This window comes from Capra hircus, chromosome 3 (assembly GCF_001704415.2).
Source record: "Capra hircus breed San Clemente chromosome 3, ASM170441v1, whole genome shotgun sequence".
NCBI lineage: Eukaryota > Metazoa > Chordata > Mammalia > Artiodactyla > Bovidae > Capra > Capra hircus.
In genome coordinates, this window is record NC_030810.1 from 84,688,798 (window position 1) to 84,706,399 (window position 17,602).

The 17,602-nt window shown below is 40.4% G+C and overlaps 1 protein-coding gene across 2 annotated transcripts in view; it reads left to right on the forward strand.

Moving 5' to 3' along the window:
• NTNG1 (netrin G1) overlaps positions 1–8,353 on the forward strand; it is a 369,085-nt gene extending 360,732 nt beyond the window's left edge. For both annotated transcript variants that reach the window (XM_013962581.2, XM_018045837.1), the window contains one exon: positions 7,093–8,353. In XM_013962581.2, the coding sequence (XP_013818035.2) occupies positions 7,093–7,334 (242 nt within the window). In that variant the 3' untranslated portion in view covers positions 7,335–8,353. The remainder of the gene's footprint in view (positions 1–7,092) is intronic.

A 17,602-nucleotide genomic window follows, 5' to 3' on the forward strand; every position in this document is an offset into this window, starting at 1 on the left:
GCCAGGCCTCCCTGTCCATCACCAACTCCCGGAGTTCACCCAAACTCATGTCCATCAAATCAGTGATGTATTGGACACAACATAATGAATTTATTTCAATCAATAGTAAAATGATCCTTTAGAATATAGTCAAACTGTTATCAAAGTAGTATTAGCTTTTTCTGTATCTAAGGATTTATATTTTATCATAATAATAATTGTGCCTGCATGCATGCTCAGTTGCTTAGTCATGTCTGACTCTGCGACCCTATGGACTGTAGCCTGCCAGGCTCTTCTGTCCATGGGATTCTTCAGGCAAGAGTACTGGAGCGGGTTGCCATTTCCTCCTCCAGGGGATCTTCCCAGCCCAGGGATCCAACCTGTGTCTCTTGCGTGTCCTGCATTGGCAGGCAGATTCTTTACCACCTAGGAGGCCCTAATAACTGTATCTAGGGCAATGGTACCCCACTCCAGTACTCTTGCCTGGAAAATCCCATAGATGGAGGAGTGTGGTGGGCTGCAGTCCATGGGGTCACTAAGAGTCAGACATGACTGAGCGACTTCACTTTCACTTTTCACTTTTATGCATTGGAGAAGGAAATGGCAACCCACTCCAGTATTCTTGCCTGGAGAATCCCAGGGACAGAGGAGCCTGGCAGGCTGCTGTCTATGGGGTCACACAGAGTCGGACATGACTGAAGCGACTTAGCAGCAGCAGCAGCAGCAGCAGCAAATAACAATTTTTTTCCAATACTAAATCAAGTATTATGTGAGAGATTTAAAAATGAACCTTCACTATTTATAGGGGTAGCACATTCTTAGTTTGTCAATAGCAATGAAGAAAAAAAAAATCAGGACATGCTTGACATAAATATTTAACAAAATAAGGTCAGCGTCTTCAGTTTGCGGCAAATTCACACAGAAGGGTACCAAATAAAGAAGTGATAACTGCAAAGTGCTTGTTGGTTAGAAATCCCATTTGGATTTTTAATCTGCAGTGATATGCAAGATGAAATGGAGATAATGCCAGGGTTTTGTAAATGTTTATCCTCTTGGCAGTTCCATCAACTGGTGGTCAATGCCTGAAACTGTCACCAAGTCCACGCTCATACTGCCTGCCGCACAGCAAGCCAATAAGTCGAGAGGAGTTGCTGGGACAAGGAAGAGAGATTTTATTCAGAAATCCAGCAGACTGAAAAATTGGTGGACTTGTGCCCCAAAGAACCATCTTGCCTGTCTAGAATTCAGGCTTCTTTTATACTAAAAGGGGAGAGAGTAATGTCAAACATTTCCTGGTTCTGGTCAGCCTCCAGAGGTGATATGTTAGCCTCTTCCTCCCTGCAGTGATTCACAGGTGGGCCTGGTGGGCATGTTCTCTGTGAGATAAAGATATTTTATTAATAGCTTGATGCTCATTACCTGCGAGGCAGGGTTCTCAGAGATGGGCCATTATGTATCACTTAAGCTTATAGGCAACATCCCTTTGGGTGATTAATTTGTAATAGAATACAAAAGGTTCTTCGTTATTACAGAACCTTGTGTTGAAAGGAATTCTGAAGGTTAGTGCAAGAGAATGCCATGATTAAGTAGCTATGTTTTCTACATAGAGGAAGAGGAAATGAGAGCATATGCAACATATTTACCATTCTCAACCTAAACCTGTGATATTTTGGGTATTTTATGTATGGGCTGGTTTGTTTTTGGAGCTCTGCCAGAATGTGGTGGCACTCTAGAAGATGTGAAATTTAATGTTTTCAATAAGAGCTCCACCCAGTGTGATATGAAAACAGATCAGTTGGTCAATACAAATGAAAACCGGAGGCTCTACAGAAGTTATTTATATTGTCTTAAGGTGCATTTCTTCCGACTGTTCTCTTCTGTGTGAAAAGCAGTAATCTATAAAGTTGGAGACCTATAGTTCCAGAGCTACCCTTAATTGTTTTCAATTTCCTCATTTAGAGCTTGTCTAGATAGTTTTTGAACCACAAGTTTTGATTTCTATCAGAGCAAGGTATAGAACAAATTACATGACAAGAGTGATTTTGGTTCCTCTTTAATTGTGAGCAATATTAAGTGGTCTGTCTTAGATATTCGTCGTCTGTATTTAACTCCCCCAGGAAGATAATCTGCTCTTACTTCAGTTTTGAGTACTACAGTCATCTTAATTCCTGTGGTTCTTCACCTGAAAGCTCTCTCTCTCTGACCTAAAATCACCAAGGAGTCTTCATTTTCCTTCCCCCAGTGTATAAAAGGACACCTGCCCATCTTCATTGCTGTGGCCGATAACCTGATCCAGACCTTCAACATTTTATCACCAACGTTAATTGAGGAGTAATTATTTGTTTGGGTGGGAAAAGGGGCTACCCTGTTCATGGAAGGATATTTAGTAGCATCTCTACCCACGAGATGCCAGCACCATGCCCTCTCCAAAGATGTGACGCCCAAACACACCTCTGGATGTTGTCAAGTGTCCCGTGGGGGCAGAAATCATCCACTGTTGAAAGCTACTACTTTAGACTGACAACCAAAGACCTCTATTAAACGTTAATTCCTCAAATTCCTCCAATCCTTTTTCTAATTATTCTAAAATCCCTTCTGTCAGATTCAATCAAGAGCATGCAGGGCTTACTTTGCATATTTCCTTTACCCAGCTCAAAGTGCCCTTCCTTTCATACTCTTCCAGACTATTCCTAGATCCAGCTAACCACAGCAGGAAGACTTCTGTGATTAATTTTATAACCTCATATCATCACTGCATTTTGCTGAAATCTTTTTTTCTCAGCATCATTCCTGGTTTTTCTTTCTTTGCCTATGGCTTAAATGTGGATATTCTTCAGGGTTCTATTTTCAGTTTTCCTTTCAACTTAATCTATATTCTAGCAGATGAGGTCTTCTATTCCTTTCTCTTCACTATTTGTAACGATGACCACCATCACCCCTGTTCCAAATCTGTATCTCCAGGAAGAACTACCTCCTGAACTCTTAACTAGTTTTTTCCAACTAATAACAAGACCCCTGCAGAAGAGCCTGTGATCCCTCTAAGTCAACAGATCAAAAAAAAGAGAGAGAGAGAGAGAGTTCATTTTCTTCCCTAACCAAACCCTGCTTCCAGTCTTTTCTTAATAAATTGCATTATGATGTGTCCAAATGTCAAAAATAGGAACCTCAGACTTTCTCTTACCTATTTCAAATAACCTGCCTCCAAATATGTTCTTCCTTCCTCCTCCCCACTGCTCTAACCCAGACCAATCCTATTCTGTTGAAGTATCTGGCCACCTTGCCTCCAGCCTGTCCTTTCTCAGGCCTAGCCTCACCTTTCCCCCCTTTAAATCACCACCCTGCCCATAGGTCTTTGACAGCTTCTCATTGCTCGTTGAGCTTCCCTGGTGGCTCAGACGGTCTAAACTCTGTAGCATGTTACACAGAATTTTCATCATTCACCAACATTTTCCGTGTCTCTCAGGCTCCAGTCAGAAAAATGAACCCACACTACATATTTCAGTAGAGAGAATTTACTAAAGGAAATGGTTAAACAGGCGCTTTAGAATTTAGACATGAGAAGAGGACACTGAAATAACTCAGAAATTTTCAATTGTGTGAGCAGGGAGTAGTAAAAGAGCATGGGGTTATGAGAAGCTAACAGTTTGGAGGAGAGACCCCACAGATGTGGGACCCATGCCTCTTAGGAGAGGTAATGCCTAACTGCTACTATTACCCCTGAAATGGTAGGCAGGAGCCCCTTGGAACTGGGGCTCACCCCTCTAGAGAAGGAATACTGCCAGGTTGGGGCAGAAACCTCTAAGGGTGAGACTGAAACTGGTTCTGAAAAGGCTGAGCCCCAGAACAAACTGCTGCTTTTGGGATGTGGGGTCATTGCTGGGACAATACTCTTAGGAGGAGCCCTGATCAGGGAAAGGGAAACCTCTGCTCCCTTCCTCCTGCCTCCTCTTTCTCTCTAGTGCACCCTGTTGGTGGAAACCAGGAGACAGCGTGCAGGGTTTCAGCCTCAACGTCAGAAGAAAGGTGGATTTAGAGTGACAAATGCTTAACAGCCAGCACAAAGTATTTTCACATCTTCTTGCCTTTACTTATAGTTTCCCCAACCATAATTCTTTTCTACCAATATTTGCTTGATGCCTGCCATTGTTCAAATACAATCTCCTTTCTGTACTCTTCTCAAATCTTCCTCCAGATAATTACTTATACCAGCATTTGAGTTCCCCTAGCAGTTTGCTTCCATTATAGTTTTTTTTTTCATATTGTATCGTAATTATTTCTGTATATGTTCATTTGTTTGTTTTCTGCAAAACTGTGAGCTCCTTTAGGGCAGATAGAGTTATGACCATACCGCAGTAGATTTAGTAACACATCTGACACGCAACAGATGCTGACTGAGCTGGACAGAACTGAGAAAAGTATTTTAATGAAATCTACATTATATCATTTTTTGTATATATATTTTATTTTCCAAACCAGATTTAAACTTTGTAAGAGCAGAGATCATGCTATTTCTTTTATTTTTTCATGGTGTTTAGTACAGGGTTTTATATGCTGAAGAAGAGCTTAATGATATTTGTTAACTACTTAGTTTATTCATTAGGCACCACAAATTTAGTTTAAAATGACATGAGGATGAAGCATAAGTTTATGAATAGCAGGTAAGATTTGTAGTTCAGTTTAGATGTGCTTCTAACATGTGATTCCAACAGAGAGATCTGTGCATATGGTAAAGCTCTGTTTGCTGAATAGCACAATCAAGAGACCAATTGAAATGTGTCTTAAAGTAAATTCTAAAGTAATTAAATATATTCCAGGTTCCATTTTTTCTCCTTATCACTTATAGAAAACATATTACTCCAATTAATGTAATTATTAATCCTGGGTTTCATCTGGTCTTTGAGTATTTATTAAATTTCTCACAATCATCAACATCAACTAGTAGATTATTTAAATGTAGGAAAGGTATTGAATTTTAACTTAATCACCAGATTCTTGAAAAAAAGAAACCTCTGTTCAACAACTGATTTACATTCAAGTCCAAGAAGAAGAAAAATCAGCCTTTTTTTTTTCTTACGGGGAGTGATATTTAATTAACTATTGATTTCTTCTCAATTATTCAAGGCAAGCAATTATCAATATTGATGGAAACAATATTTCCCTATGTGTAGTGCCCAAATGAAAGGAAATATCCCATTCAGCAATCTGCTGCCTGGAACAAGAAATGCTGAGAATCTTTAACTTTAAATGGAAACAGTTATTTGGATCTGTTTATTCCATGTTGCTCCAATTAAACAGATATTTTCTGAAACATAAAACAAAATCCTGAAACCCTATGTATGCTTTCCAAATTAACAACAACAACAAAAAAGAGTAGGGTTTTGTCAGTTTTGACCATGAGTTTAACCACTCTAGTCTTGTAGATTTTGCCTCAGAGCTACAGATCTTGACATTTTTTTTTAACCAAGGCTCGTAAAATACTATAATTTGGGTCTAATATTTATGGTTTATAAGTCACCCGATGAGAAGTAGCTTACATAATCATTAGAACCCTTGAAACACTACCTTGTATATCAATACTGTGAGCCTGAAGGATTTAGTAGGCCTTAATAGTCACTTCTAACATTTACAGATAGCACGTGGGGGTACACTTGAAAATTATACCAATCCATTATACAACGATGATAGAGGTCTCCAAGGAATTGTTGTGAAAGGTGGGAAGATAGGGCCCTATTTAGGGCACATTTTTATTAACTCCTGAGCATCCACCACCATCTTTTCTCAGCTCATTTGCACACAGGGCATTAGCATGTTTACATTTAAGAAGCTTCTTTTGACGGTGACATAACTGTTGAACATGATTAATGGACAAAACAATATTCTTTATTGAATTATTACTGGGAGAAGAGGGTTATTTTTTAAAAATGCTTTACACCTGATAGTATGAATATGCGTGTGCGTGTGTGTTAAATTGGGGAAATTTGACTATGACATTTTTTAAAGATGAAGAATGTTATAATTTATAAGAGGCTACTTTTTCTGCTCTGCGCCACCCCCCTCCCCTTTCCAGGGTGGTTCTATATAGTAAGTGCTTAGGTGGCATATGTTGCTGGGAAGCGTTCTTAGCTCTTTTCCTCTTTGGTGTTTTCATTTCCCTGTGTTCTATTTATTATTCTGCTAAATCAGTGAAACCTTGATTATCTAAAGGAATAGGAGACATGGAATAATAAGGAAAACTTGATCTTTGAAGAAATAAATTATTAGAGATGCAAGTTACATGACAGGGACTGTGAATGAATTTTAGTATCTGAAATTGCTTGCTTTATTTATTCAAACGGATTTTATTAATTGATGGACATAATAAAGTTTTGATAATCAGGGTTTCACCATTGCATTTATTCTTATCCCTGGAAATCAAGGTAACCTTGGACTCTAGTTGCTATATTTACAAAGCGATTAATATCCTAATAGGCTATTAGGCACAAATGCACTGCTCTTCCTCACATTCCTCCCATGAAAAGCTTTCTCTCCTCGGATCTGGCTGCCACCTTGCCTGGAGCATGCTGCCTGCCCCCTGCCCCACCCCTCCCTCCTCATGCTTGCCGCTGGCTCCCGACTTCCTGCATGCAGCGCTGGAATCACCCGCGGAGAGAATGGCCCACCCCTTAGAAGTTCTTGGTCATTCTAGCAGTACTGCTTTGCATTTTAATTCCATTTATCTGGCTCCAAAGCCCTGCATTCTTGTATGAGGCACTATCCTTGAACAGCCCTGGAGGTCACAACAGGTCCCAGTTCCGTGAAGAGAAGATACTGCCAAACCCGGAGTATCACATTTCTTTGTACTTGATAGTCTGAAATGGACAATGATAATATCCAAGATTGCAGCAAAAAAAAAAAAAAAAAAAAAAACCTATATGAAAAGGATTACTATGATCAAAACAAAGGCAGCAAACTACATTTGTTTGGAAATCGGAGTCACATGCTTAGTTTGCGGAGGGGAGGGGGGAGCGCAAGATCGATAGAGATTTTTTTTTTTAAAGCTGAAAACATGATGTACCAGATGAACTTAAATTGATTCTGCTTCTCCTCCCCGCGCCCCCCTCCCTCGTTCTGCAGCGAATGTCTGCGACAACGAGCTCCTGCACTGCCAGAACGGAGGGACGTGCCACAACAACGTGCGCTGCCTGTGCCCAGCCGCGTACACGGGCATCCTGTGCGAGAAGCTGCGGTGCGAGGAGGCGGGCAGCTGCGGCCCCGACTCCGGCCAGGGCGCGCCCCCGCGCGGCTCCCCCGCGCTGCTGTCGCTGCTGTTGCTGCTGGCCGCTCTGCTGGGGACAGCCGGCCCCCTGGGCATCTAGGCGGCGCACCCAGCCGCCAGACAGGCCGTGCTCTGGGGAAGCAAACACAGCCCCAGCATTTGCTACTAACATAGGAAACCCGCCCTCAGACACCCCTACTCAAACACAGTGTACAAAGAAGGCCTAACTGAACTAAGCCATATTTATCAGCCGTGGACAGCACACCTGAGTCAAGACTGTTAATTTCTGACTCCCAGAGGAGTTGGCAGCTGTTGATATTATCACTGCGAATCACATTGCCAGCTGCAGAGCTTACCACCCATCGGAAGGGCTGTGACAGCCCCCCAAAAGGAAAGAACAACAACAACAAATCAACCAACCTAAAAAACATTTGCTACTGGCACGTGGTGTGCCCCAGCACCACCTGGCCCTGTGTGTGGACCAACCAAATAGAAGCATCCTTTGCTGGCATTGCTTTGTGGGTCTAAGGAAGTCTGTTACAAGCTGCCATATTGGCCTGCTTCAGCCCCTGAACCCCCTTCCAACCTGTGCTTTAGTGAACCGTTGCTCTGTAACCCTTGTTGGTTGAAAGATTTCTTTGTCTGATGTTAGTAATGCACACGTGTAACAGCCCCCTCCAAAAGCTCCAGCCAGTCATACCCTGTGTATCTTAGCAGCACTGAGTCATCCCAGTGCGAGCACACATCCACTGTCCCCAAGAGTGGCTACAGGAAAAAAGAAAGTGTATCTATCCTTTTGTATTCAAATGAAGTTATTTTTCTTGGAATACTGTAATATGTAGATTTTTTGTATTCTTGCCAATTTGTGTTACCAGACAATCTGTTAATGTATCTAATTCGAATCAGCAAAGACTGACATTTTATTTTGTCCTCCTTCCATTCTGTTTTGTTTCATTGTGCAGAGATTTCTCTGTAAGGGCAACAAACTTGCTGGCATCAAAGAATATCAGTTTACATATATTAACAAGTGTAATAAGATTCCACCAAAGGACATTCTAAGTGTTTTCTTGTTGCTTTAACACTAGAAGATTTAAAGAATAAAAATTCCTGCATAAACGATTTCAGGAATTCGTATTGCAATTTCTTAAGATGAAAGGAGCAGCCACCGAGCAGTTTCACACTCACTTTACTGATTCCTATGTGGACCGAATACACTCAGCTGACGAATTTAGTACCCAGGAAGATGGATTGATGTTCATTAGCTTGGACAACTTCTGCAAAATATGAGACTATTTCCACTTGGGAAAAATTATAACAGCAAAAAAAAAAAAAAATCTAAGTGATTGCCAAGATTATGCCAAAGCCTGTTGGCAGAGTACTAAGAGACTTTTATTTTTAAGTCATGCTATTTTCACAGATTGATGTGATCATGTGACTCTAGGGATGCTGATCTATGTATCTTTCCAATTACAGTGTTTACATGGAGTATCATAAGAGAAAACCTGGGGAACCAGGAAAGTCGCAGGGATGTTGAGTGATTAGCAATTTGACTTTGAATATATTCAGACTAAGTATTTACAGGAAATATCAAAATACCCAGCAGCAGCTAGACATAACTGCTGTTCTTGAGAATAAAGTTTGTTTTAAGTACCGCCCAAGGTGTAATAAATTCTTGTTTCTGCCTTTTATTAGGCCAATTACTGTGCAAGACAGCAAGGTGGGGAGAGGAGGGAAGAACCAGTGCAAAGTTCCAAAGTGACTAAAACAGTGTGTATTCCATTCCCAGCACACTGTTGTCCTACAGGTTACAAATGTGTTAGCGACAGCATCTCCTGGAGTCAAAAACAATTATCAGCCCGAGCCAGTGTCTGAAGGACAGCGAAGTCCTGCATGACTTGGTAGAGCAATAATCTATGATGGTGTTATGTTGGACGCCTACTTCCAGTCTGAATTCTTTACCCTGCCACTGCTCTTTGCTGAACCAGGGGAGGGGGATGTCTTCTGATAAATATCCTCGGTGAAAACTAGATGAAGGAACAGCATGTCTTATTGGTTTTGTTCCCAGAAAAGCCAATTCAAAGAAGGCAATAAAAGATAAACAGGTAATGCCTGTGCTGCCTGCCGCCCCACGTCTAAGTCGATTGAATGTTTGTTATTCAAACCCACAGTCTCTTTTGATGTAAGAAATAAGGAAAGATGGAAATAAATTAGAGCTCTGGCTTAGTGCCGGAGTGGCCAACCAGAAATTGGAGATTTACATTAGAAGCATAAACAGCAAATTGTATTTCAAGCTCACCAAAGACTATACGTGAAAATGCCGATAACATGCAGAGTTTGAGATTACTTATAATGAGGTGGATTTCTAATATTAAAATTGAAGTTTAAGTTGTCTTATAGCATATTAGCACAAACCAAAGGCAGACTATGTTATTTCCAGCAGTGATGCACTTTATCATTATCCGCTCATGGCTTTGTCACCTCCTCAGGAATCAGACTGAACATTTCAATACACAGTTTTCCAAAAGCTAGTTCTAAAATTTAATGAAGGTCTGATCTAAATCAGTTCATCTGCATTTTATCTTTATGAAGCTATAAGAATCTAAATTGATGAGGAATATCTTGCGTTCAGTGTATTTAGATATAGTTTTCTGAATTTCCTGAAGTGATGTGATCTACTTTTAATAAATTCACTTTTAGGTATATAACAAATGGAAATGAAATGTTCTTTTTAATCTGGATTCTCAGATTCTTCTTAAGAGTACATTACTTTGATTAAACCCCAACTCGGTGGATTTTATTTATCTGCTGTTTTCTAGCATTCTTGCAAAGCTGGTTCCATCTACAATGTTATGCCTAAGGACAGGACTGGGGTAAAAAGTGGGAACTAAGTTGTTCACATATTTAAGGCCCTAATTCTTGCTTGGTCTTTACTTGGATTAACCCTTAGGGTTGGTTAATATAGTCTTATATATGAGTTAGTCAGTCAGCTTTACCACAGAGTACAAATACAACAACTCCTTTGATGAATATAAAACTTCAAAGAAATCTTTGTCCCAAGGTTCCGCTATATAGAAAGGGCTTCCCTGGTGGCTTAGATGGTAAGCCTGCAATGCAGGAGAGCCAGGTTCAGTCCTTAGGTTGGGAAGATCCCCTGGAGAAGGGAATGGCCACCCACTCCAGTATTCTTACCTGGAGAGCTTCATGGACAGAGGGGCCTCGCAGGCTACAGTGCATGGGGTTGCAAAGAGTCGGACGTGACTGAGCAATTAACATTTCTTCACTTTTCAAATATATAAAGTGTTGGTATTTATGGTATTTATTTAGACTGCCCTGTGATGATGTCGGAGTGATTTGTTTCTGACCCTGTGCACAGCCTAGAGAGGGAGTTTCAGTCCTAGAAGAGGGGGCACTTACTTAGTGGGGCCCATTCTGACTCTCCTCCCACTTTGTCTTCATAGCCAGGAACTTAGAATTCCCTACCTATGTGTCCTCCACCCACTTTTAGGGTGTGTACACTTCTGGGGTCTAAACTTCTGAAGGCAAGTGGCATCATGAGTGTACATCCTTGAGTACAAGAGGAGGCAAAGGGTGAATATGTATTATAGATAGATTAGTGACTTGGGCCTAGGAGTTATGCTGTGGAATCTACACATGATTGAGAAGATGCTCCTTGCAGTGAAAACCAGAGCTCAGGGATAGAAACGAAGGGACTCAGGGGTGGGAGAGAGAGAGTAGGGTATCTCAGGGCCAGCGTCTGGTACAGAACTCTGAGCAGCCTGAATATTCCAGACCTATACCTGGGTTTCCAATTGTTATGACAGTATTCACGTTAAAGCGACAGGATGGAACATAGGGTTAAGTAACACTATGTTAGCTTGATGTGTAATTTTCAAATATTTAGAAATATGGTATGTGGGTACTTTTGTCCTGCCCCTGCCTAGCGGATCTGCCTGGAGATGAACACTGCATGAGGTGCCCTTGAGTCAAATGACCAAGTTAGCACAAATCATTCACCCAGGTACAGGTTGGGAGAAGGCATGTGTGTTACGTCACTTCAGTTGTGCCTGGCTCTTTGCAACCCTATGGACTGCAGTCTGCCAGGCTCCTCTGTTCGTGGGATTCTCTAGTCAAGAATACTAGACTGGGTTGCCATGCCCTCCTCCAGTGGATCTTTCCCACCCGGAGATCGAACCGGAATCGCCTGCTTTGGCAGGCAGGCTCTTTACCACTAGCGCCACCTAGGAAGCCAGTGGGAGAAGGCATACTGGTCACAGTTCAATTCCTTTAGTTAATGCTCCACTTCCCTTTTTCTCCAACCTGTGGTCTTATTGAATGTAGGAAGGTTTGGATGGACTGGGGGGAGCTGTGAGGAAACCCTGAAATCAGATTTTTTTGTCTCATCATCTTCACTCTTTGCCATCAATTATCCAGTATTACTTGGAAGTAAGGACCCCATATTCTGAGATGGGATGCTCTGTGCTATGTGGGAAATGGGTTGTTGCCCTTCACCTGTTGTTAAATACTAGATATGATAATTATTTAACAGTTTATCTGCTCACAGGGTTACACAGAATGTGTGGGAACTTTGAACTACCTGTTCTATATACTTGTTATGCACTGAATTCTGTTTATGTACAATTTAAAGCTTTAGCTTCAGAAATCTGAACTAGAATTTCATACCCACTGTTTCAGTTCTCAGCCTTTATCAATAAGGATGGCAATGGTGGAAAAACCTAAGCTGCATCTTAGAACAATCTGAATAACTGAGTAAAACTCTAGGATTCATTTTTCAGAAAAACTAATTGGGCAGCCATAATGGCATATAGGAGTGAAAAATGCAGACAAGGAACACCCCTAGAGTTTGGATCCAAATGTGTGGTTGTGAACAATTCTTTCTTTGCCTCAGGAAATCAGGACTAGATTCTAATCAATTTTCTTTCCAAGAAATATCAAATGTCCATTTGGCACAAATATTCTGACAGTTCTGATCATTTCGTTATGGAAGAATTTTTCGCTTTTATCTTACTTTCACTATTTTATACTAAAAGTAGTTTTTCTCTTTAGTTAGCAAAAAATTTGCCAATGAATTTCTCAGCATAAACTGTATATAAGCATAATATGATGTCAGAAAGAATTAAGAATGCCAACTATCATATTTTGGATTGTTACCAACAATCTTGGGAACATGAAGAATTTTTACTCTTCAACACCTGGTAAGGTGTGACTCACACATGTTACCACCTTCATCTTGCATCTGAGGAATAAAATAGCTAAGCAACAGGCATATCCCTTGTATAAATAATGTTATTACATTTAACTAGAAAGGAGAAAATAACATCTGTGAAAAACTTACATTAATCTTGAAAAATGAAGTTATTTAAGATCCATTATGGCAGAAAAATTTCTAACCCCAACACATTTTTAGAGTAGGTTCTGAAACAAGTCTACCAAGAAGACTTAAATGGTTTTTAAGTTGTTTAGACTACAGTTGAGCATTTAACAAATGCTGGAATCCCCTCTCTGCCTTCTCCCATCACCCAAGAGCTCTTTTTAATTGATGATTGAATTAAAATGGAGTAGTAACATCTCAAATTATGTGATGTTTTTATTAACCTAGAATGATAGCTGGTAAAATGGGCCATTATTCTGCAAGACCTAATTATGTTAACACTAAAGATTTAGCTAGGCTGACTGGAGCAAACTGCAGAGAATTGGAAGTAAAAATATTATCATTTTCTTAACCTGGTCTCATTTTTTTCAGAAGCATTGCTTTTAAATGTTATTTAATTAGTGAACTTTGAATTCTGTGGGTAAAAGGACCTGACTGAAAGAGAGAAAAAAATAATTATTATCCCTCCTACATCTGTCAGAATAGATGTGAAAATTCCTGCGTGGTGAGAATATGTCAAGTTATGTTAAAGACATAGTGTACCATAGTGTGTCTCCTCCAGGAGCCCTGCCGTGATGACACCGCATTGCAGCTTTGCTCTTACTGGGGTAAGTCATTCTAATCTAATAAAAGAAGGAAAATGGCAGAAAATCACACACCTGAAGTCCTGTTAAGAATAGGTGAGTCTTTTTGCCCCAGGCAGGCAAGAACATAATGTCATTTCTGTTCGTCTGTGTTTTGCTCTGAAGGAGGGGCCGCTCCTGTGGGGAAAATCTACCCGTGTGAAACACGGCAAGAAAACATTCTCCAAGGAAATAGCATTTTGCTGTTTACCAGCCATGCCTACCCCATGAAGCCCTGAGTAATTGTTTTGGCTTTCATGGTGTGATAAACACCTAAAGGCAAGAGATTAGTGCCATCACTCTTTGTCTCTTTTTCTCTCCCTTTGGAAAAAAATGTGGGTCCAAATATGAGATGATGACATTTGCAAGAATCCTTCAGCTGTTGATCCTAATTATGAATGCTCCAGCTAAATATTTAGTTTAGTAAATTAATAGTGTGACAAGTATTGGAGCAGTTTACAACCACTTAAACTCATGCTTACATCCTGTGTAATTACAATTCATAATTGGGAAAGCAAGCAGTCAAAACTAAATGCATTCTGATCAATGGTTCTCATTCTGCCAGACAGATCCAGCACAATGTATTACCGTAAGGGACCTGAAGGCAGGGCTTCAACATCTAGAGCTCCGTCTAGACTTGGGAAGGGCAATGGAGGGATTCTAGCACTGAGGTGTTTTTTAACTTAGGTGTAAGAGTTTGTGTGTAAATGATTTTCTTTTTTCCCTGAGCAGAGGATCTATTAATTCTCTCTCTTTTTAAATTTATCAAAGGCCTGCAAGTATCAGGATGGCTGCACTAAAACCTCAGGTTAAGATTTACCTTAACTAGGAATTTTTTTAAGAAACATGAATAAATAAACTGTTGATAGGGGATGGATGAAAATAATACATTGGTACTAGAAAGTACATGTTTTCCAACAATCAGCTCTTTTTTCATCTCTTACTGACTTTTATCTTTCCTGAGCATCTTTCCCCAAAGGGCATCTGTATTCTCTTTTGTAGATATATATTCTAATACATTCACATTTGTTCTGGAAGCCACATGAAGGTAAAAGTGAAAATAACCTAGGTCAGGAATGTAGTATGAGTAACAAACCATCAAAATGTCTGATCAATCTGGTGTATTTCTCATGGTGACATGTAGGATCAAGGACTTTCACTTCATCTGGGTCCCTGGGTCAACCTTCCTTTAAGCTTCGAAGGATATTGGTTCCAATTAAGAGTTCCAAATAAAGCTCTTGGGAGAATCTCTGTTTCTGAATAAATATCTGCATTAATATATTGATAATAAAGGCTTCATACCTCAAATCAGTTCCAATTAAATGATGACTAAGTTCTGACAATCAGATATATATCATTTTTTCATTCAATCTGAATATATACATATTTTCATGGAAATTCTCATTTTGATGTGCACAACGTATTTTCACAAACAATCACATACCTGTGTCATTGAGGGAGTGAGGGCTGCCTCTAATCAAAGGCAGATAGCACTAGGTTGACTTGAAACTTGCCTATTCGAGGATGTTACCACAAATACTTAAATCCCTGTCCATTAGTCAGATTCTGTCCCCAGAAATACAAGCACACTCTGAAAAGGTTGGAAATAACGTGGGTTCTGATTGTGCTTTCAGGGTTGCAAGAAGCATAGCCTCTCTGACTTCTCTGTTGCAGGCATTTTGCTGGAAAGGGCTCAAACTGTTTCTTTTTCACACTTGTCCTAACATTAAAAAAAAATTAAATATTTGCGACACTGGAACACATTTGGATTGAATGGCACAAACTCATTTTTCTTTTGGCTGATTTGTTTCGTTTTTACAGTGATTCTCACTACAAGCATCCGATCAGGAGCAAAGGTCTTTCTACTTGTCTGTATGGTTCCCTGAGTTGTGGGCACTGTTCTTACTGTTCTGCTTGGGGTCCTGATTTACATTCTCACCCTGAGCCAGCCAGCCATAGACTTGAGCTATCTGAATCAGAAGTGACTAGATCACCTGTGATGTTGAGCACTTGAATGTGGTTAGTCTAAATTGACGTGTCTTGTGAGTGTAAGATACCAGATTTCAAAGAGTACCAAACAAATGAGAAAAGAATGTGAATTATCTCTTTGATCATTTTCATATTGATTACCTGTTGGGATGATAGTATTTTGGACATGTGTTAAATAAAATATATTATTAGAATTGATTTAAACTGTTTCTTTTTCCTTTTCTAATGTGGCTACCAAAGATGTTTTAATTACATATGTGGCTCACATTATGTTTTTATTAGACAGCACTGTTCTTAATTTTCCTATCTCTGAAATGGGTCTAATAGTATTCACTCTCCACACTTAATGTGGAAATCGAAGTTTGAGCTAATGAACATGCAAATAGTTGGCAAATTGTAAAGTGTAGGAAGAGTCTAAAGGGGTGATGTCCATGATGGTGATCATCTTGGTATTTTCAAGCTCCAGTTCCACCTTTCCAGATTTTTCGGGAAATTTTCAGCTGGATGTCTCACCAAAACTTCCTCTACAATCTCTCCAAGGCACTGAATGCAAGGCCCTTAAATTTTTGAATGTGACACATACCTGAATGTGAAGCTTGCATTTGCAGCCATGTCAACAAAGAGAGTGCTGACAGTAGTGAAAAATAAAAGTAATAGCAATCACTCAGCTAATCTTTGCTGAAAGGCTTGAACCAGTAGCTGTGTTAAGTATTTTTACTGTCTTTATGCATTTCTGTAAGTGCCGCTTATGAGCATATTGCTGACTCATTTTCTCTCTGCATACCTAATTGCTTCTCTCAAGTTCTGTAGGTAGACCATGAATGGAAGATGGCAAAAAAGGGAACAGAGGCATAATGTGAGTTAACAGTGTGTGCGTGTGTGCTCGCTTGTGTCCAGCTCTTTGTGGCCCCGTGGACTATAGCCTGCCGGGCTCCTCTCTCCATTTTCCAGGCAAGAATACTGGAGTGGGTTGCCGTTTCCTCCTCCAGGGGATCTTCCCAACCCAGGGATCAAACCCACATCTGTTGCTACTCCTGCATTGGCTGGGGGGATTCTTTACCACCAGCACCACCTGGGAAGCCCCATATGTGCATACACTTGCATAGCAGGCTTTCCTGGAGGCTCAGCAGTAAAGAATCCACCCGCAGTCCAGGACACTTGCAGGAGACCTGGGTTCAGTCCCTGGGTTGAGAAGATCCCCTGGGGCAAGGGAGGGGGGAACAGGGCGGGGAGAGAGTGAGGGGGTGCAGAACTAGCAACCTGCTCCAGTACTCTTGCCTGAAAATCCCCTTGGATAGAGGAACCTGTCAGGCTGCAGGACATGGGGTCGCAAAGAGTTGGACACAACTGAGTGACTAAACAAACGACAAACTTGCGTAACAGAGTTCTAGCACCATGATGTACACGATGTTAGGATTTCTAAGTCGGCATTCTTCATTTTACTGCGCTTCACTCTATTGCTTTTCCCAGACACTGCATTTTTTACAAATTGAAGGCTTGTGACAATGAGCAAGTCCATCAGCACCATTTTTCCAACAGCATCTGCTCATTTTGAGTCTCTGTGTCCAGTGCTGGTGATTCTTACCAATATTTCAGATTTTTTTCATTATGATCATATGTGTTGTGGTGCTCTGTGATCAGTGATCTTTGATGTTACTATTGAAAAAAATTACAACTCCCAGAAGGTTCAGATGATGGTTAGCATTTTTTAGCAGTAAAATATTTTAAATTAAGGTATATTTTTTTTGGACACAAATCTATTGCACAGTTAATAGACTACAGTGCAGTGTAAACATAACTTTCGTATGCACTGAGAAACCAAAAATTCGGTGCTGCTTTATTGTGATATTCTCTTTATTGCAGTGGTCTGGACCCAAACTGGCAACATCCCCGAGGTATGCCTTGTAGTTGGATTCAAGTGTTGAACCTCTTATTAATTTAAATTCTGTCTGCTTAAAGGATAGTTTTCGTGGGATAACTCCATTCACAGCCTCTTAGGATAAACTATTCACTCCAAAGCCTTGAACTCAAACCCCATCTTGTCCTCAGCACGTCTCTCTAATCCACGAAGTCTGAAAATGCCCTGCACTTTATCATCTTCTTGACGTGTTTAGGTCTTTTTTAAAACCTCCAATGCCTTTCATAATTCTTCACCCATAAAAATCCTACTCCAAGTCAGGTTCTGCCTCTCCAAGAAGTCTTGTCAATCATCCTCACTACTCCTATCCACGCTTAATGATCTGACTCATCACTTAGCTCTTGTTGCATGTGCTTTATCCTGTGAATTTACGTGTTATCTCTCCTACTAGATTATCATTGTTAACACATTACACACATGTACACACACAGGATCTTGCTTATAACAGG